Source organism: Delphinus delphis, chromosome 2 (genome assembly GCF_949987515.2).
Source record: "Delphinus delphis chromosome 2, mDelDel1.2, whole genome shotgun sequence".
Taxonomy (NCBI): Eukaryota; Metazoa; Chordata; class Mammalia; order Artiodactyla; family Delphinidae; genus Delphinus; species Delphinus delphis.
The window spans coordinates 86,436,809-86,459,401 of NC_082684.1; the positions used below are offsets into that span (position 1 = coordinate 86,436,809).

The 22,593-nt window shown below is 37.9% G+C and overlaps 1 protein-coding gene across 4 annotated transcripts in view; it reads right to left on the reverse strand.

Moving 5' to 3' along the window:
* TTBK2 (tau tubulin kinase 2) overlaps positions 1-22,593 on the reverse strand; it is a 138,588-nt gene that overhangs the window by 6,188 nt on the left and 109,807 nt on the right. For 2 of the 4 annotated variants that reach the window (XM_060005095.1, XM_060005093.1), the window contains 4 exons: positions 22,167-22,324; positions 14,089-14,305; positions 10,676-10,887; positions 8,321-8,909 (listed from right to left, as the gene is read on the reverse strand). In XM_060005095.1, coding sequence (XP_059861078.1) covers positions 8,321-8,909; positions 10,676-10,887; positions 14,089-14,305; positions 22,167-22,324 — 1,176 coding nt within the window. Of the gene's footprint in view, positions 1-8,320; positions 8,910-10,675; positions 10,888-14,088; positions 14,306-22,151; positions 22,325-22,593 lie in introns of all 4 variants that reach the window. The other 2 variants (XM_060005094.1, XM_060005092.1) reach the window with 1 other exon arrangement.

The window sequence follows — 22,593 nt, forward strand, 5'->3', positions numbered from 1 at the left end:
CATTTCAATTCTATGTGAATAAGATTCAATGTTTAATAAGAATGTCCTTTCTTTAAGACACCTACAGGACTTCCCTGGTGGCACAGTGGTTAAGAATCTGCCTGCCAATGCAGGGGACACGGGTTCGATCCCTGGTCCGGGTAGATCCCACATGCCACGGAGCAACTAAGACCAATGTGCCACAACTACTGAGCCCGCACACCACAACTACTGAAGCCTGCATGCTCTAGGGCCCATGCTCTGCAACAAGAGAAGCCACTGAAATGAGAAGCCCGCACACCACAATGAAGAGTAGCTGCCACTCGCCGCAACTAGAGAAAGCCTGTGCGCAGCAACAAAGACCCAACACAGTGAAAAACAAATAAAATTAAATTTAAAAAATACATTAAAGACACCTACATCTTCTCATCTGTTAAGTGACATGTAAGGAGGCAGAAAATGTCAACCACATAAACTGGTAAGGAAAAAAGCCTTTTTGAGAAATTAAATAACTCGAAAATCATTTAATGAAGCCCATTAAGCTCTAATAAAACTATGGAAATTGGTCTGAATTCGAAGCCAAATGAATTTGGAGCTGTCATGGGAGATTTCACTTAGACCCCATCTCTAGTCCAATGACACCAAGAAACCCATTTGGTTCTAGAGTCAGATAAGTTGCTTAAATCTGTTTCTCTGTGTGTCAGGAGAACAATTAGGTTTAAGAACACGCAAAGCTTACCCTAAGCCCAGCCCAGGGAGAAAACACCTAACTAATGTCCTGGAATAGCTCCTGAATGGAATCAGTGTACTGAGGCTCTGTTAATCCAAGACAGGCTAGGTTCAGACATGAATTCTCACAATAAGCCCAGACCTACAATGACCTTGGGGAAAAGGCAGTAAGTTCTACTGGTGCTGTCACCCTTCAGGAAGTCACCTCATACCTGTACCTCTCTTTCATTATACTAAATATAGGCAGATGGCAATTTTCTAGTATTTGTAAAAATGATACTGAAACTTAAAATTTATAGTTATTTACTCTTCAGAATTTACTTTTTAAGACCTGAGAGTGATGGTGATAAGAAAAGCAGTTATGAAATTATATTAAATACCAAATAACTAGGGAGATGACTATATTTACATTCAAAATAAACCAACAGTCATTTCATCATTATACGTAATTCCAAGTACATCAGCCAAAATGAAATCAGCATTATTTACAAAAATAACACTCCACTGGTCTTCTGAGATTGAAGCTAGAGAATCAATGCACTTCTGAGCCTAACTCATCTGGATTCAGGATATAAATGTCTGTGTATGTATGGTATGAAAAAAGAGATGATAATCTTGTATATAGAAAAGATATATGAACCACTGGAGAGAAGAATGAATTTTCTTGAAAAGATTCTGAGCAATTATGAGAAACTGCATAAATTACTGTAATATCTATATAGCACTTTAATTTATAAAATATTCCTAAAATCATTTTTACTGATTCCATTTCATACCTACCCGGTATTTTAATTGAGTACTTTTATTAACACAAATTTCACAAATGAAGAAAAACACAGTCAAAAAAAGTTAGGGACAGGATTCTAGGATTTTGAGATTCCTTCACAGCAAAGCCTACTTACTGACATGTACTACACACTCTCAAATGAAGTCTGGGAAACTGAGTGTTCAAAAAAAAAATTAAAAAAAAAAAAAAACATTATCTATCAAGGTGAACAAAACCAAAGATCATAGCTGCATACAGAGAAAAGAAAGCTAATTCTAAGTATAGCTAAAAACAGCTTCCTTAACATTAGACTATGAAGACACAAAAGCAATTCCCATACTTGGGACACTCTATAGACTGAATTAATGATCTGCCAGTAAGCCATATACATCCCTTTATATGTTTAATTTCTCTAATTCACAAACATTTCATCAAGGCATGAATTCAATCATTTCCTTTCTTCTGTTCTCTAATTGTATCAGGTACACCTTTCTATAGAATTAGAAAATCACCTCAATGTTTTCCATTTCTTTCAAATTTTCTTACTTTTTTTCTAGTACTGAATTTGACTAACATCAGTCTCATTACTTTTCAGTTCAGATAAAGCAGCCTCATTATTTTATAGTTACCCCATGTTCAGAACTGGCCACACAGGCAAGAGACAATAAACTGCAAACCAACTATTCACATTTTAACTTACAAATTATCCTTTCACTTTCCTCTCATTCAAAGATAGTAATGCTATTAAGATAATAAAAACCTTGGTAAATTCAACATTCATACCAAATAGTCTCTCTTCCAAATGAAAGGAATATGGTATATGAAATATCTATATTTCATTTTGTTTTTCTGGCAAACAATTTAGAAGAGATATAGGTAGTAGAATAATTTATTGGTTCCTACTATAGCCAAGAGTAACTGAGTTATTCTTGGCCTAATTCCAGGCCTATTAAAAAAAATTAAATTTTAATCATTCAAACTTCTTTGGGCTATTTAAATTCTACTGCAGACTTTTGTTTAAAGCATCTTTATATAATACTTTATACAAGTGTCGAAAACTATGAATGAAACTAAGCTACTATTATTGAACCATGTTTTTATGTACCAAATTTTTATTTCTATAAAGACAGTACACAGTTGCGGTAACATGTGCATATTAAGAGGCCATACATCCTAAAAGAATGTCTCACTCTTTACCCCTGTCGCTTACCCTGACCTCATTTATGTTGGTTACTTTTGCCGAAGATATTGTTATTTTGTGGTTTGGCTTATGTGGATAGATATGAGGGCTGATGTGGTGGTAAGGAATGGAGAGGGCAGAAGTCTTTGTTTACAGAGGTGGGTAAAACTGAAAACCTGAAGCCTCAAGACCTAAGTAAATGAGAAGTAAAAGTTGTTTTTTCCCTTCCCCTGTTATCCCACTCCTCAGAGACAGTCACTCATTATTAATAGTTGAATGTATATTTAAGGGAATCTGAAGTTATAAAATTTTGTAGAGGTACTAGGAATCATAAATAAGTCACAACTCACACCCAAAGAATAGAAGTCCCAGAAAAGACAGATTGAAATAATATTTCTTGGCTGGTCTGTAATTATATATCACATACATGGCTACAGGATTTAATAGTCACTTTTCAAGCCCCTTCATACAATCTTGGAAGACACTTTGGGGATAAATCTAGTTCAACTATCCCCAACTTCCACAACGTATAGATTTCTATCACAGCATCTACAGCACTTAAATAGTGAGGAGAGTCACTGGGCTGTGATGCCTAGCACAGTACCTGACATACAGTAGACGCTCAATAAATGCTGAACATATGAGTAAATCAACCATTGGACACTTGGGTTCCTTCTATGAAGCCTCTCCCAAGTGACAGTCCAGTCTTTTATTTGAACACTTCACAAATGAGCTTTTTTTTTACTTCCCAAGTCGGTCCATCCAGTCTCTCATCCTTTCTGACCGTTCATTGATTGAATTATACCATCATATGTAATTCCAGAGATGTAATCTCACAGAAACAAAACTTTTCTATAATTATAATGACCCAACTTTCCAGATCAAAAATAGAAATCCATGGGGCTTCCTGGTGGCACAGTGGTTGAGAGTCTGCCTGCTGATGCAGGGGACATGGGTTCGTGCCCTGGTCCAGGAAGATCCCACATGCCGCGGAGCGGCTGGGCCTGTAAGCCATGGCCGCTGAGCCTGCGCATCCGGAGCCTGTGCTCCGCAATGGGAGAGGCCACAACAGTGAGAGGCCCGCGTACCGAAAAAAAAAAAAACAGAAATCCATGGTCAGACAGAGGACATTTAGCCACTCCCTAGTCAATGTACATGCATTCAACTCTCCTACAAAATCCATTTCAAGAAGTTAACCACGGTGGCAATCAATCCAAAAAGTCCTTACCTTTCCATACTATTGAAACACTCATCTGTTAATTACATGGATCATTCATTTTCCAATAGAGACTCTGAGTGACTCCATGAGCTTTCATATAGTCACTCCAGGTGTACAAGGGCTCCAAATATTCAGTGGAACACTGGAAAAGTCACACGAAGCTACTATTTCAGGTAAGCTGCACTATGGAAATGCCTCAAGTCTTCATTGAGATTTTCATGATTCACAGTTCAAGCCCTCGTATTTGCTTGAACTAATGCCAAAGCTTCCTCACGGGCTGCTGCCCCAGCCATTCTCCCTCCATGGCTCCCAAAGAGCACATTACTCCCCAACCTCAACCCTGGCAGTTTCTTGTCCTCCATCCCATATACCTCAGCATGGCAGGTCAAGGCCCTTTATCACCTCACTTGTGCAGCTCATTTTCAGCCTCCTTCCTTCACCCTAACACTTTGGATTACTTATTTAAATACTCTGAATTTTGGTGTTTCAAGCCTCTCTGCCTTCATACATGCTGTGTTTTTTGCTTGACACCCCGGCATCTCCTTCCAGAAAACTTATTCATCCTTCAAAGTCCTCCTATTTTTGAAAGTAATATATCTTCACCATGGTAAATAAAATTAGAAAATAAGAGTTGAGAAAATTAAAACACCCAACATTGCCCTCCCCTGTCCTAAGCAGATTTATCTGTATTCTCATTTGTGTACACAGCTCAACCACAAAAATCACTTCATGTGGTTTAAGGTAAATGTTTAGACATAGGCCTTCAATGTCAACCTAACAGGTTGGTGCCAACTGTTTATCCCTGAGGTACAGCAGAAAGCCTGGAACTTAGCAGACACCTCACGGAACTGAAGGGCTGAAAGAACAGAATTAAGGCAATGCAAACAACTGCTGATCTGACTCTCATAGTACTGGTATTAGTAATTCCTGTAAATACAGCCAGAGGAATCCTCTTAATAGATGCTGACAGATTACAAAAAAAGTACATGTGACTCTCTTTTTGTCCTGCTCTTTCTCTGTGCATTACTTTACACCCCCCACTCCTGCTTTTCTTCTTCTCAATGTCTGAAAAACAAGTCAATGAGGAAAGTCTTTCAGTATGTTGACAATCCCCTGGTATGAGGAAGGCTGCTCTGTGTGACCAAAAGAATATGGCAGAAATGATGATATGCCCCTTCTGAGATCAGGTTATAAAAGACAGTGTGGCTTCTACCTTGGTGGAGGGTGTTCTCTCCACCACCACCCCCGCCCCCTTCTCTGTCTCTTTCTCTCCTCACTCTCTGAAAAAGCCAGCTGCCATGTCAAGTATGGAGAGCCTACGTGGTGAGGAACTGAAGCCTCTGGCCAACATCCAGTGAAGAACTGAGGCCTGCCAACAACCATGTGAGTGGGCTTGGAAGAGGATCTTCCCATCCAGTCCAACCCTATGATGATTTCCCTGGCCTACAGCTTGGTAGCAACCTCATGAGAAACCCTGAGCCAGAACAATCAGACTAACCCACTCCTGCATTCCCAACCCTTAGAAAAAGTGTGAAATAATAACTGTTGTTTAAAGCTGTTAAGTTTGGGGTAATTTGTTACACAGCAAAAGGTAACATATAGGTGGTATTATTATTCTCCAGTCACATTTATAGTGTTTCCAAAGGTGATACTAAAATGAAGCACTGCCTTTCTAAAGGACTGTCTAGAACCAAGAGATCATGTGGTACAATCTGCCACAATATCTGTAAGGAATAACCCGTCCAACCTTCTCCCTACCAACAGTGATTACTCAACACCACACAAAACTGGTCACATTCTTTCCTACAGATACTGTCATTCTGGACCAATAGTCAGACCTGTTTCAGAAGCAGTTCAAGTTACTTTAGTTTCCTTCTCTATCCTTGTTCGTTTATGCCAGCTTAATTTTGCCTCTCCATTTGCTAATCAAAACATAATTTAATATCTCCCCTATAAGCCAAAGTTTAGTCTTATTTTGCTCCCTATAAATCTATGTTGTTCAGCCTCTTTTTAGAAATGATTAGTAGTGGGCTAACTTCATAACTGTTTACCCCACAGGAAAAAAAAATCTAATTTCCAAAAATAACCCCAATTTCTTTTGAATCTAGCAAATTTATCCATCTTTCAAAATATATCATCTAAAAAATTTATACATGCTATTTGATAACCAGTGGTTTCATGTATATGGATAAGGAAAGCCCTAAACAAGGTTCACAAATCTATGCTAAGAAATAAAGAGAATTAAAGAATGCTGAAGTTCTCATCAGTTGATTTAATATGCCAACTATACCTGTAATACAGATAAACTTTTGCTTTGCCTATTTTTATAGTTCTTACATATTTTAAGATACCAGGACAATTTCTTTCATATCATCATAAAGAGGAAACAAGCCTGAATGCAAAAGATATAAACTAACAAACTGTTTCTCATCAGAATATATATGTCCTAATTTAAAATATTCAGATAGAATGGTAATATGTTTTATCATACTGTCTAAGCTAGAGCACGTGATCAGAGCTGCAAGAGACCTAAAGAGACTATTTGGTGGTACTCCCTACTTAATGTGTCTGTAGTTAAGTTAGGGAAGTAACGACATCTGCTTGCAAAAGTAAACTCTGAATGTAGGCCTCAAGAAGAGGCCTACAAAAGAGATATATTTTTATCCCAAGCTCCCCAAAATGAAGGAGATGGTAAGTTCAATACCTTAGACACAAGTGTACAAGTGATGAGGCTGCTATTTAAGAGACCTTCAGTTAAGAAAAAGATTTTTTATTTAATGATACCTGAAAATAAGGTCAAACTTATAATATCAAATATAATATACAAGTCTTTCAAAAATTTGATAGAGAAAATGTTGCAGATAGTGTAAGAGAACCATGAGAACAATTTTTGTGGACAGGACAGTATTGATGGGAGAGAGTAAAAAAATACCAGGAGAAATGGAGCCGAGGGTTTAGAACCCTTTATGCAGGGAAGCACACCAGAATGCTGTTGGAAAAATGCATGAGCCAACAGTGAGTATACAGCATACTAGAGTCAAAGAAAAGAAGAAACTGAATATGGGAAGGTGGAAAGAGGGAATGAATGGAAAGAGGAAGGTGAGGTGGAAAAAGAAATGCAGACAAGGGAGGGAGGCATTAGGATCTGCCTCTAGCCCACAGGGGACCTCTGTACAATTTGGAAAAGGATGCCCCTCAAAGAGGAAACAGCCCTACACAAAGATGCATGGTTTGGCTAGCAAAGTTTGGGTTAGATTTCAACCCCAACTTGTTCCCTTGGCTAGGTCTCTTTATGCAGTGAATGACTTGTATAACTACACAAAACAGTCCTAGGAAAGAAGGAAAGACCAACTAACTATGATGAAGAAAGAGGCAAGCATTTATTTCTCTATTTCGAAGTGCAGGTAAATTCCTACAGAGCTGTACACAAAATCAAATTTTGTTACCTTTTCTTACTGTTTTACACCTGCGTGTGCAATTCTGTTCTAACTGAAAACATTTCAGCTCGCGGAACAATGCTGTTACTGGTGAGCTGGAAAAGACGGCCGCTAGCTGATGATGGCATTTAGGGAAACCTGGTACTCCCACGCATGTAAGGACAGATGGACCTGCTCGCGCCTGAGATGTTGCCTTCATATCTGGCTTTTGTGAGACTCACACAGTCACAGAGGGCACCAATGCTTACTGATAAGAACAGGGTAACAGGTGTCTCCAGCTAAATGCCCAAACTGAGAATAAAGAGTGAGTTTCCTCAAAATGTTCCTTTGCAGAAGGCCTGTATCACAATTGCCTTCAGCTGCTTGTTAAAATGCAGATTCCTGGGCTCTCACTCTCCCAAACCTACTGAAGCAGAAGTTCTGGAAGTGAGGCTGGGACTCTATTTTATAAACAACAGACATTAAGCTTGGAAAACTACTATCAAAATAAGAATTAAATGCGAAAAAAATAGTTCGAAAACTACTGTTTAAAAGGAACATAAAATATGACAAATTTCTGGGTGAAGGTTATGAAGGAGAAAGGAAACAAAAAGAATGATACTAGCAATGGTGTACAGTATAAAGTACAAACCATGAATGGTTAAATACATGCCATCCTCACTATATTTATAATGTAGAGTTCAAAAATCTCTAGAATTACAAATTTTTAAAAATCATATTATATATACACACGCAGATAGACAGCTCTTGTGGTCTAATTATAAATGTTATTATGAAATTAGGTCATAATGACATTTCATGTAATAGGTTGCTATCCTGATAAAAAAATCTCACTTCTTGAGAAATTTCACATTGGAAGACGGACTACAGAACTTAGTCCAGACATCATTCCCTACACCCATGTGCCAAACTTAGGCCTCTGCAGAAGAATCTTAGTTGATCAACTATTAGTCCTTTCTTAATAGCACCTTGAGTGGATGACAGAAAAATGACAGAAGCAAATCACTTACTGCTGTAAGGGGTCCTTCTGCTTGTGCCTCCATTGGACTTGTGGGTGTCACTGCAATAAATTGACTAGCAGCTCCAGCCTGGAGTTCCAGCCTATCTGCATATTGTTCTGAAGCAGCAGTGGCAGGGCACTTCCCAGAAACTGCTAAGATCACACCTGAGGTTTCCTTCTTTAAATGATCATTTTCTGCCCAAGGACCCAATCGGAGCTTTTCATCTTGAGGCGATTCCTCTAGGACTTGAAGGACTTCGGGTTCCTCATCGGAAGGGCTTCCAGTTGTTTTATGGCCTAAAGCCTCATTTGTCCTAAAATCCCGAAGGTCCTGTTCCTTATCCACAATCACCCATTCTTTGGAGTCAACCTCCTGCTTGCAGGAGCTCAGGTTAACGGCTACAAATCCATTGCTGCCACCACCATCTGCCTGCTCAGGGGTGTTGGCAGAGGCAGGCTTGGAAGCATCTGGAAGATACTCTTCATCATAGTGCCAGATGTGGTCAGTACGGGACACAGCAGGAACACAAGGCTTATGAAGCAGAGCAGGGAGAACAGATTCCTTTCCTTCACTGGAATCTTTCTGCATTTTCTCCAAGCTTAAGAAAATGAACACAAGTTACTTAACTGTCCTAGGGAGAATACTTATTATATAGCCTATAAGTTCTATACAGAACTAATATTTACCCACAGATGAGAAAAAAACAATATGGATAAAGCATAAGGAACATTTCACAGGTGGATAACGCTCTGCTCCACCTGTCGTAATCCTGTTTTGGAAGACGGAGCCCGTAGGAGGAAGATGTCTCTCCTGCTGCTGGGCAGGAAAGAAGCCTAACCAGGTTAACCAGGGTGACTTGTGTGACCCAGTTCACCTTTGCTTTGCCAATTCAGTCACACTGCCCTCTGCTCTCTGCTCTGAGGGACAACTTACCCAAGGGGCTTTTGCCTCAGCAGAGGCCCTACAAAAGGAAATGAGGAAGCTAATACACATCAGGCAAATACTTTCTGCATTTGTTTTGTCTTCAGGGAGGTATATAAATGTATACTCATTCAAGTAAACTCCTCCAAAGACAGGGCTAAGCAATAGTGTGACTGGTGGTATTTGGCTGCACTGGCTTCTGAGAACTGCTCTCACCTGCAGGGAAGCAGTTTAAGCAATACACTTGTTCCTCTCCTTAAGTTTGTAATTAGGTGCTTCACTTCCTTCAACTGTTCCCTATTCATTCTAGGCTCTGGCTTGAGTTCATTTTCTTGGAGTACTTCTGTTCTCTGTCTTATCTCTCAGCTCTTCCCTCAGCATGGACTCTCTTTCTAGTTACGTTCTTTTGTTAGACCAATTTTTTCCCAAACTAAGCTTTTATCCCTATCACACTTTTATTTTTATTCCCAATCTCATGCACAACTGAAAATGTTTAAACACTGGCCCAGTCCATCCTTTTGATCATATCAACGTGTAGACACAAGCTTACATCACATAGCTGTGAGACTGAATGAAGAATATGAAGAATACACAGCTATGAAGTACTGTTTAAAATGGAAGCTAGATTGGACAAGGCCAGAAGTGGCTGAATTATCTTCAGACACAGTAACTATTATGTTAGTTAAATACATGGTCCTTCTAACTTCGTATTTCTTTGCCAATAGTAGCCACTGGGGATGTACAATTGAAGGATGTGACTATTATTAAAGACACTCAGGTCTTAATATTACTAAAGCCTTCTATAATTCATAAATATATCCCAAGTTCTTTTTAAATTTCAGTCTTTTGTTTTCAAAATTGGAGATAAGGGGCCTTAGAACTGTGAACTAGTCGTTACCTAGTATAGCTCTCTAAAGTTCCACCTTTCCTTCTTTCTAGGTAGAATGATAAATATTCATGTCTCTTTTTCCTACAGCATTTACTCATAGAAGGCCTTCATTAAATTGAATTCAACTGCCTATCACTTGTATATAAATTACTTTTTCCCCTACTTCATGTACTCTTCCTTCTTCTTGCCTAATACCATATTTTTCATGCCCTCTCTTACAATGCATCTTCTCCATTCCAATAAAAGAGATCACCTTCCAAACAAAATCACTTCAAAATGTTCATTTAATTCATACCTAGTCTTATGAAGTTTCCAGCTCCCACAGCCAAAGGCTATATGTTATAGAACTTGTAATAATATCAGAAGGCAAGTCACATTAAGAATGAGGATATTAACTAAAAACATGGATAAAGATGATGACAGCTTAATCAAATCAGTGCTACAAAAATGCAAAAACTCCTTATCTGAAAAACTTTACATAATAGAAAGTAATAATATCAATAGTGTTTTAGTTGCTTTAAAAAAAAAAAAGAAAAAGAAAAACTATTTTATACCAAGTCTCAAGAAACTTGTCAGTATCTGGCTTTGGCTCCAGCACCAAACGTTTTTCCAGCTCAAAGCTGTGGATGGAACGTAACTTTCGCACCAATGGAACATCTCTGTCTGGCTGAGTAATCTCTGAGCGGACACGAATTGGTGAACCGAGGCTTGGAGCATTCAGAATACCATTTGCTTGACCATGGCTGTTCTCCTCTTCAGTAGCAGCCTAAGCAAAACATAAAAGGAAACCATGAAAAACATTCTAGTCACTATAAACGATAGGAATCATTGAAGTCTTTCAGAATAATATAAGCAAATGATTGGGATTTTGTTTCAGAAGATTAGGATATTTTGGCTAGTGTAATTCATTACATACTTGTCTATTAACCCTTTATTAAATAAGTTTTCTAAATTTATTCTCAGTTTCAGTATTTTTAGTGTTTTATATTTTGGTGCAAAGATAAACAGACTGAAAACGTTTAACAACCTTGGCTTTTTGTATTATGTCTAACTAAATGCTTGCAGGACCTTAGTCCACTAAACCAAAATTAAACCTGGAGAGGACATTCTCTTTGAGACATAAGTGGTCTCACAAGAGGTAGGAGAGGTCGCCAAGCCTGAATACTCCCTGTCTCAGTTCCTCTCTAAAAACCAACCAAACAACAACAACAAGAAAACTAGAGCTAGAACAATAAGCAGCTGGGTAGAGCAGAAGGAGGCTGAGAATGAGGCAGCCCAGAGGGGTGGAGGTGCCTAAGGACAGAGGATACAGTAGCACGATTACCAGGGAAATTAAGCTTTACACCAGCAGTAGGGAGAGAGAGGAAGTCTGAATGTCTATTCTGATTAAAGACCCTCAAGAATGCCCAGTTGGTCTTAAACTGGGGGTGCTCTCTGGCTACCAGGAGAAGCAGAAGACAATCTTCTCCGAAGAAAGGTTTCCCCAACCCCCAAGTTAGGCCTACAGGACTCCCACGAATTATTAATTAATGAGTAAAACACTAAAGGTAGTCAAACATATAAGAAGGCATGCCACCATGACCAAGAGTCAGCAGAAATGATAATAATAATTTTAAAAAATGTTTGTAACTCCCAAAGACTTCAGGTATCAAACTTGTTCAGATACAGCATATAGAACAGCTATGCATAAAATGTTTAAATATATAAAGGTCAACAAAGGATTACTTGGAATTAACTGATGAATTTAATATAAATATTCAATTAAGTTGTTAAACAGCAAATTAGCCATAAAAGACCAAAGTTATTAATTCATGAATAAGAAGACATGGCAAAAGAAATTACCTAGAATGAAGCACAGCAAGATAAGAAGAAAAATATAAAAAATGATATTAAGAGATGACAGGATAAAAAGATCTAATATATGTTTACTTAATTGGTGTCCCTGAGAGAACAGAAAGAATGAAGAGGTGACAATATTTAGGTAGAGAACAGCTGTGCATTTCCCAGAACTGATTAAAAAAAGAGATATGTGTATGCCTAGACATGTCATAGTTAAAGTGCAGAACACCAAAGACAAGGAGAAAAGCTAAAAAGTAGCTGGGGGAATGGTCATCTACCAAAAGAAAGAAAGAAAGTAAAAACAGTAGACTTCTGAACACTAATAACTGAAGACAGAAGAAAAATAACTGTCAATCAAAACCTTTGAAGGCAGCAGAAACTATTTTTAAAGAATAAGGCTGGGGGCTTCCCTGGTGGCGCAGTGGTTGAGAGTCTGCCTTCCGATGCAGGGGACACGGGTTCGTGCCCCGGTCTGGGAAGATCCCACATGCCGCGGAAGATCCCACATGCCTGTGAGCCATGGCCGCTGAGCCTGCGCGTCCGGAGCCTGTGCTCCGCAACGGGAGAGGCCACAACAGTGAGAGGCCCGCGTACCGCAAAAAAAAAAAAAAAAAAAAAAAAAAAAAAAAAAAAAGAATAAGGCTGAAATAAATACATTTACAGCTAGGTAAAAATTGAAAGAGTCCTCTATCAGAAGACCTCAACCAAAGAAACTTCTAAAGGGAATATTTCAGGAAGAAAAACGATTGAGTCAGGGACTTCCAAAATTGCAAGGAAATGGTAAACATCTATGAAAATTCCATATAAACATTACTTGTATAAAAGAATACCACTAATAATCTAATTTACATAATTTTTTAAAAGGAAGAAATTAAAAAATAGAAAAGAATTAAATGTAGATTAAATAGTGATAACGTGAAAGAAAACTAAAGTAATTAAGACCTATGTCAAGTGCCACTTCACTCTGTCACATACACAAACACCCATGTGGGCTGACAACTGAGAATGTCACTAGAGAATTTTTACTAAGAACAGTTTGCTCCTGGTGTTTACTATAAAGGCAGCCAGAGGTGACATTACAAAAATCTGACACTGACTTCCTGACTACTTTTCACTACTTATTCCTGATTACTACTAGTCCAGATAGTGCTAACCAACAACCAGACCACCGGGCAGCATATCACATCTATGCAGAGAATGTTCCTGCAAATGACTCCCATTACTGAAAGTATATACTGTTAATTTTTAAAAATTATATAGTTTAAAAATATAGTATATATTGTCCAAAGATAGGCCAAGCTCCTCAGACGTTGTCACAGAAGATTCTTTTCAAGATACATTTCCCATTCACAAAGCAGGACTAGCCAAGTTTCTATCAATCATGTTAACACATATGAGCCGGGAGTCTCATTTTACACCTATAAATTTAACCTCCTTCCCAACTAAATAATTATAAAAACACAGGAAGTACCAAAAAATAACTGATTTGTAATTCATTGCCCCTCCATTCCATTAATCATCATCTTCCATGAAAATGGAAATGACAGGAAACAGTAAGATCAAAGAGAAATTTGGGGATAATCTACCCAAAGACTAATGAAATCATTTAATTCAGAGGTCTATATTTCTCCCCATACTTACAAGTGGACCTGTTTACAATCCTAATGAAGAAAAAATCATGTTATTCAACATCCACTTTGTCAGCTCATGACCAGTTTGATGCTTTCCACTTCTAACCCTCGTTTCCCTGCCTCCATTTGAGATAGTTTTCAGAATGAACACTCAGCTCCATTGGTCTACACTATGGAAGGAAGGTCCTTCTACTTGGAAGGACCATTAACTTCTGTTCTATAGATGTCTCTTCTTTTAGACTCCGTGTCTGATTATTTTTTTAAAACTACCTTCATCTTTTCCACAAAATACAAGATGAAGATTAATTTTTGGTGTCCATACCTGAGCATTACGAGCAAAATTAGATAAAAATATTGCAATTACAAATATATAAATAACTAGCGATACAATGTTCTACTTCTCATTCAAAATTGAGAATCATGATACTTTGCTACACCAGTAGGAGAAAAATAATAAGACATTGAGAGATATCACTTCCTATGCAAGAAATACACACCTTACAAATCCCAAGCTTTATCTTATTCCTGTTGGTATCCATCTCTTCCCAGACATCCTTCTCCTGGGGACGAGGGTGTCCCAGAGATCCAGGCAATTTATCTGGTGACACACCAACAGGGATGCCATTCTCTCCATCACTAAGCTGTTCATCTGGAAACACCTCATCTGTATTTTCTCGAAGCAAGTCTCCTGGGATGGGAGTGGCATTGGCAATTCTGAAAATGAGGAATGAAAATAAGGCAGAACTTAAAAACACCAGAATCAAAAATTACTATGGGGGCTTCCCTGGTGGCGCAGTGGTTGAGAGTCCGCCTGCTAATGCAGGGGACACGGGTTCGTGCCCCAGTCCGGGAAGATCCCACATTCTGCGGAGCGGCTCGGCCCATGAGCCATGGCCGCTGAGCCTGTGCGTCTGGAGCCTGTGCTCCGCAACGGGGAGAGGCCACAACAGCGGGAGGCCCGCGTATCGCAAAAAAAAAAACCCAAAAAAAAACCAAATTACTATGGGACTATCCTACATTTTGTTTCTGGATTTAAATGATGAAGTCTATACATAATTAAGAAAGTAAAACAAAACAAAAAACCTCAGAAACTTAGGGCATGCCAATTCTACAAACTAAAAATGCATTTTTTTGGGGCCGCACTGTGTGGCATGCGGGATCTTAGTTCCCCAACCTGGGACTGAACCCGTGCCCCCTGCACTGGGAGCACAGTCTTAACCACTAGACCACCAGGGAAGTCCCTAAAACTGCATTTTTGTTTTGTTTTTTATTTTATTTTTTTAACATCTTTATTGGAGTATAATTGCTTTACAATGGTGTGTTAGTTTCTGCTTTATAACAAGGTGAATCAGTTATACATATACATATATCCCCATATCTCCTCTCTCTTGCGTCTCCCTCCCACCCTCCCCATCCCACCTCTCTAGGTGGTCACAAAGCACCGAGCTGATCTCTCTGTGCTATGTGGCTGCTTCCCACTAGCTATCTAGTTTTAAAACTGCATTTTGATCAACAGAATTTTCAAGCTGATTTAAAAATACAAATTCTGATATAACTCCCTAATTTAACAATCACTTTAAAAGTTAGAAACCTTTCATTTATTTTGCAAGGATTCTTTGTGAATTTAATATTTTCTATTCTTTACCCATTTTTCTTAGAGAATAACAAAAACTATAAACAGAAAAATGTTAAGTGTCATAATGATATAAGCAGGTATCAGATCAATCAGTTTTGTTTTATTTTTTAACTAGTGTGCAATATGCATTTGCTTTTTCATTTACAGACTTTTTACTAAGTACCTACTACATGTAAGGCCCTAGGGACATAAAAAGAAGAAAGGAAATTCTTGCCCTCTAGGGGAAACTAGAAATTCTGCAGTTATACAGTTCATATGGTCCTGTATGAACTGATTATCAACAAATAGAAAATATTAATTGGCACTTGTCTATATGTTCTTTCAAAGCAATTTCATGTCCTATTTACATAGTTGGTCACCTCTCCCTTAGACTTCTGGCCCATGAGGGGCTTTTCTAGTTCTCAGCTATTGCTCACTAAGTGATCAGGCCCCTGCTGGCTCTAATGTTCTGTAACTAGTATGTTCTACTCTACATACTAGTTGTTGGTATTTTTTAAAAAAATATTGCTGACTGAACACAACTTTCAGCACACAGTGAAACCTTTTCTTAGTGTTATCTGCACTGTCTAAAAGCAGAAAAAACGCCGTCAGTAGATTATACTGACACATACAATTATTATGAGTGGGAAAATAGACAACTTCTCAGTGTACCACTCTAAGGGCAATGGTTACACCCTGGCCATAAATATGTCATGATTTAGAACCTGCTGCATAAAAAAATTAAATTAAATTAAATTAAAAAAAAAAAGAACATGATTTTTCAGGGACTTGTTCCACCTGATGTGATGACCTTCACTACCACCACTCTCAATGTTAAACTGGAAAAGCACTGATAATGGCTCCCAGGGAAAAACCGTACAGTCTTGTAAAGTACTCCCTGTAGTTCTGACACTGGGATACAGTGGAAAGGTAGTTTGACCCAAAATAGTTCAAATGAAAGGATTTATTATAAAAGTAATTAAAGTTCAGAAATAGACTACTTAAAAGATATATTTTTCAGATATAAGTTCAATATAATTTGTTTATTGACATAAGGAATTATAATGGACACTAACCTACATGTGCTATGTGGTAATCCAAATGTTTACTGAAAGAATTCCCTCTATTCCTGAGAAAAGGGAATGGCAAGGAGGAATATTTGAATTCAGGAAGCTCAACCTACTAGCTCCACATTTTTTCCCCCATTTTAATCACTCAATGTTCTTCCAAATCCTTTTTTCCCTAGCCTAGCTACGATTCTGCTTCTTTCCAACTACCCCAATTCCTTGGCATTTCCTCCTTCCACCTCTCAGGAAACAAACCACACCTCCACCTATGAAACTGCCTCTATTTTTACTCTATCCTAGTTTTCCCCTTATATCGTGTGCTTCAGTGTAAGAGCACACACTTCAAGGAATGTTTCATCTTCTCCACACAGGCTACCTCCCACATGACTCAGGTTCCTCTCAGCATTTATTCCACCAGTTTTATTCCTTGCTTAATTATTATTTTCTTCCTTCTCCTGTAACTCTGATCCAAATCTGGAGTTTGAGATATGGAAAGAAAGCATTCTTGCCCAAGACAATTATATTATGTTCAGGAATAAGTATGATAAGAAAGATATATGTGAGAGTATTATTAGCACATGGCCTGTGTTTGTAGGCAAGGTATAAATTACAGAAGCAGATTAAGGGAAAAAATTAAGAAGATATATGGAAGAACTGGACAGATGTCAAGAGAAGTAATAAGATTGGACACCCTTTTCATATGCCCGTCCCCATAATCTAAGGTAGGGGTCGGCAAGTTAGGGCCTGTGAGCCAAATCTGGCCTGTTCACCTATTTTTGTAAAAACTGTGTATGACACACAGGCATGCTCATTCATTTACATACTGCCTATGTCTGCTTTAGCACTACAGTGGCAGCAGTAGTGGTGACAGACAGCAGAGCCCACAAATATGTATCTGGCTCTTAGTGAACGATAAGCCTTGCTGGCTCCTGATCTAAAGCATCCTCTTACCTTTTCCTGAACTTACTTTCTCCCTCTATTAAGAACTAAGAGTTGTAGGACATAAATTATCATTTTTTCTCTTTAACACGGATTCTCTAGGGCTTTCCAGGTATTCTACCATATCATCTGCAAAAAGAGATAACTCAGAGGTCAGCAAACTTTTTCTAAAGGCTCAGATAGTAAATGGTAGGCTTGTGGGCCTAATACTTTGCAGGCAAGATGGATGCTAAAATTAGTAGGCAAATGTATGAAAAAACAAGTTCATTCGAACAGTCTCAAAGTATCTCCTCACAAGATAATTATTACTTACAAAGGGAAAAATAGTAACTTTATATAAAGTGGAAAACCTAACACCACCTTAACCAGATTACCAACATTAATATAATCAGTAATAAGACATCTTGACATTATATATCTCCTTATTCAATGCTATCGATTTTCCTCTTATCTTGGCTTTAAATGTATACCACAGATTCTTTTTTTTTTAAGAACTTTTAAAAATAATTAATTAATTTATTTATTTTTGGCTGTGTTGGGTGTTCGTTGCTGTGCGTGGTGCAATGGGGGTTACTAGTTGTGGCGAGTGGGGGCTACTCTTTGTAGCAGTGCACGGGCTTCTCACTGCGGTGCCTTCTTTTGTTGCTGAGCACCGGCTCTAGGTGCATGGGCTTCAGTAGTTGTGGCACATGGGCTCAGTAGTTGTGGCTCGCGAGCTCTAGAGTGCAGGCTCGGGAGTTGCGGCACACGGGCTTAGTTGCTCCATGACATGTGGGGTCTACCCGGACCAGGGATCAAGCCCATATCCCCTGCAATGGCAGGTGGATTCTTAACCACTGCGCCACCAGGGAAGTTCCTATACCACAGATTCTGATATGTAGTGTTTTAATTATCATTATTTTTCCTATAGCTTCACTTTGTATTTTCCCTTTCACCCAAGAGTAGTTTAATTGGAGGTTTTTAAGTTTCCAGGTGGAAGGGCCTTTGACATTTTTGTTTTTGTTAGCAATTTCTAGTTCTATTACAGTGTGATCAGACAGTGTAATATTTCTGCTTTACAAAACAACTTATATGTTTTCTTGGTGACCTGATAACTGATCAATTTTTGTGAATGTCTCAGGGGTACTTGAGCAGAAGGTATAACCTCTATCATCAGGGTGTAGATGTTGAAAAATATGCCTAAGATCTACCTTATTGATTGTGTTGTTTGTCTTCTATTTCTTATTCTTTGTTCACTTGAATTCAGTCTTGAACTGAGTTGTATATTAAAATCTCCAATTACTAGTGTGTTTCTTTGTCTCCTTTAATCTCTCATAGTTGTTGCTTCCTAAAGATGACTGTTGTGATTCTGGTGACTAAATATTAATAAATACTATGTCCCACTTGTGAACTGTGACACTTAACATTAAAAAGTACCCTTCCATCTCTATAACTTTTAAAGCTTTATTTTGGCTTGAATTCTACATTGTCTGATATCAGGATTGTTATTCTCTTCTGATTGTTTCCATTTTTCTGGTTTATCTTTGTCCATCCCTTTCTGAAACATGTTTTTTAAGGTATATCTCTTGTATACAGCATATGTATACAGCTATATAAACCAAACTAAAAATCTTTTTCTTTTAATAGATGTCCCCATTCATATTTATTGCTATGACTGATATGTTTGGTATTAACTCTGTCATAGTATTTTATAATTATGGGTATTTTGTCATATTTGCTATATTTCTTTCTCTACAAGATGAGTATTCTTTGTACTTTAATTTATAAACTTTTAAGAATATATATTTTAGAAGGTTTGCCTTTTTGCTCTAATGGTCACCTTTGGACATTTACCTTTTTAAATGCTCTTAGTCCTGTTTCCTTATTTAACCTTTTGCTATTGAGTTTCTCAGTTTTAATTGGTATTGTTTTGTTTTTCTTCTTCAGGGACTCTAACAATATGAATGCTATTCCTTCTCGGCCTTCCATTGGCACTACTTTCTCTCCAGCCCTTTTAAATGATTTCTTTATTTTCATTCTCTTGGGGCTTTTTTCCCCCTGACCTTATTCAATGCCCTTTATTAAACTTTCATTTGTGTCTACTGTCCTTTGCGCACCTTGTGATTTATTCAATTGTGAGATATCTTTTTCTTCCATTTCTTTCCTGAGTTCAACAAACTATCATTTCATTGTTTCCTCCATCTTTTCCTTTTCTTTCTTCTCTCCCTCCCCACACCACACTCACTCTATTTCTTAGTTTTCAAATTTCTGATCCAAGGTGGTTATCCATATCTTCAATGCATGAACATATTCAGTTCCATTTGGGGTTCTGTCTTATAATTTTCTTCTTCATAGTTGTTTATTCCTGACAGGAAATTTCCTTAGTAAATATGTATTAGATTTTCTTGAGTTTTTGAAATAACACTTTATGGATATTTAAAATATTTTTCTTGTTCATTTTTGTGGCATTGGAATGTTTTACAGGATTCACAGATTAACTGGTGCCCTCCTCTGTCAGTATAGCAAAGTCCAAACACTTTAGTGGATTTTTATTTGGTCAGAGGAGATATTGTGCATCTTCTGATTTTATAGTTCTCTTTTCTTATAGGTAATTAAATTTTATTTCTCCTTTTTCCCCTCTGTAATTATTCATTTATTGTCTTTCAGCTCCAAATTCATCCTTATTGACTATTCTGCGAAAGTGGATCTGTGCCCTTTAACTCTTTTCCTTTGCCAGCTGGCATGGGAGTTTTGTCAGTAGAGGGCACTGGAGAGACCTTGCGGGAGGAAAGGGTTTTGCTTTGGGTTCCACTGTGCAGCTTGTCAAGCTTCTCCAGCATGTGTGGCTTTCCCCGTGCCTGTCTCCTGCAGTACACAGACAGCAGCAACCAATATCTTCCCAGAGCAATGCCTACTACCCATAAGTTTTGTAGCAGAGTGTCTCTAGTAAGACACTTCCAGTAAATCGTTTTCTCTGGCACTCCGGAGGGCAGATTTCCATCAAGTTCCAGAGGGCAGATATTTCAGCAAATTCTACCAGTATGGCATTAGAGCAATTTCCCTGCCATCCAATGAGTGAGGACATACACTCACCAACAAGGTCAGTACTCAGCCCTGGGGTGGGGACTGAGGGAGCCTTTCCTTGGATGCTTAATTCAGCCCTAGGAGTAGGAGCTGCACTTTATATTTGCTATTCTTGTATTCTTTACCGTTCTCTCTACTTTTTCAATCCCACATTATTCCAATTTTGTGTTATAGGTAATAATTCTTTGTATCATCTTTCCCTGTTCAAATTACTATGTAGTTTCTCTCTCCTGATTGGACCCAAACAGATATGTGCTTTTTTCCTTCACCATTCAACTGACAAAGGGTATTTCTCCCTTTTTGTCTTTTTTCTTCCTCAGAAGCTACATGTTTTGAATCATGAATATTTTTATCTCCCTGTAGTTTATTATCTGATCTACCTGGATACTTTTTAGTATTTTCATTCTTCGGATGGATTTAGTCTTTCTGATGTTCGTTTTAAATCAACCTTAAGTCCCAGGGCTAACTTTCCTCTTCCCACAGTTTTTATTGATCTGCCTTCAGTAAGCTTCGTGGCAGGGCTGGGTGAGGCAGGAGCATAAGAGATATTACATAAAGCCTTGGGGTTTTGCTTTTTTCTCTTTTTACTTACAGTTAGTTTGATTTGGGCATCCTTTGTCTTCAAATTATGCTGAGGACATAGCTTTTATGTAGTTTTATTTTTCCTTTCTTATTATTCTATCTTATTTTAGGAAAAAACTTTGGGATATGGGAACTTAAAATCTATTCATTGACTTCAGCTACCCTGAAGTGCTATCACCTGGATTTTTGCAAATGTGAGATTTATTTCTAACAACAATCAAAGGAGAAGGAGGACAAAAGCATTTAAGCAAGAATCAAAATTTCTACATAGGCTCCAGCTCTGTCACTAATCTTTATCTAAAGTTGGATGATTCACTCAGAATTATTTCCTCATTTGTAAAATGGGGTGGCTGGAATAGTGCAGTGAGTCCCAAACTAAGATAAGCATGAGAAACATCTGATGCATATGGACTTCTGTGCCATACCCCTAGACATTCTGATTCAGTAGGTCTGGGGTGAGTCCTACAAATGGGTATTTTAAACAAACATCTGTGGTGATTCTACTATAGCTAGTCAAGGTTTCACATTTAAGAATTCTTAGACTAACTAATCAGGGATATCATCTCCAGTTATATGAGTCCATGTAAGCTTTTCTGATTCAATAAGCTCTAGCGATCTCATCTCAATGTAAAAACAAAGCAATGGATTAGTGATAAAGTGTTCTAATTAGCTCATTGTATGATGATTTTTCCCTATTTACTTTTTCTTTTAAACCAACTAGAGCAGGTAAAAAAAGGGGGGGGTCAGAAAAAAAGACAACCCCCCCGAAATAGAAAAACAACAAACAAAAGCAACTGTATTTAATGTATATACAGGAAAAAAAAAAATCAAAAAACAAAAAACCCCCCAAAAAGATGGAAATACACTAACCTCTTCCTAATACACCTCGAAAATTAATCACTTTCATAAGAGGAGTAGCTACACGTTTTGTTCCCACTAAACTTAAGCACAGTGTAGTCAGAAATAATTGTGGCTTGTTCTTGTTCCGGGGTCCCATCTATTCTTTAGTAGTAAATGCAACAAATGCCCCTTCTCATTTTGGAGAAAATCTACTGTACATCTGACATTAACGAGTAACACAAGCTCTAAGCTGCCATTTCACAGTATAATCTTTAAGTACTTTCTAAGAAAAGTAAATCCAAACAAAGGCATATATAAGAGCAATGTTAATTCAAGGAAACCCATAGGCATCCCTATGTCTTAGCATTTGGTCATCTGAGGGAACCTGGATGGCATAAAAGACATTTCTGCTAATATTGATACAACAAATCTAGGAAAGACACTGATGAACCACCTGTTTAGGACATACCCGATTGCCGCAGGGGTCAAGCGGGTGTGCAGCTGAGGAGTGGTAGAAGTAGTGATGGTGGTGAGGGAGCCATCAGTTCCAGTCTTCTCCCAGTCGAAAGGGTCACTCTCAATTACTCCAAAGGTCTTGATGCTGTTGTCAAACACGGATGCAAGAAGCTAAACCACGAAAGGAAAAAACTAGAGTAAGCCAACAGTAAACATAATCACTTATTCTATATGAGACAGCACCTCAGACTCTTAAATTAGTTTAGTAGTATGACTTTTTTAAAAAGCCTGATGATACAAATAGGGGAATTTGAATAAGGATTATATATGGATGATGATATTCAATTAATATTGATTTTTCACAGTTGAGATACTGGTTTTTAGTTATGTAGGATAATGTATTTTTTCTTGGAAGATAAATAATGAAGCGTCATACTTAA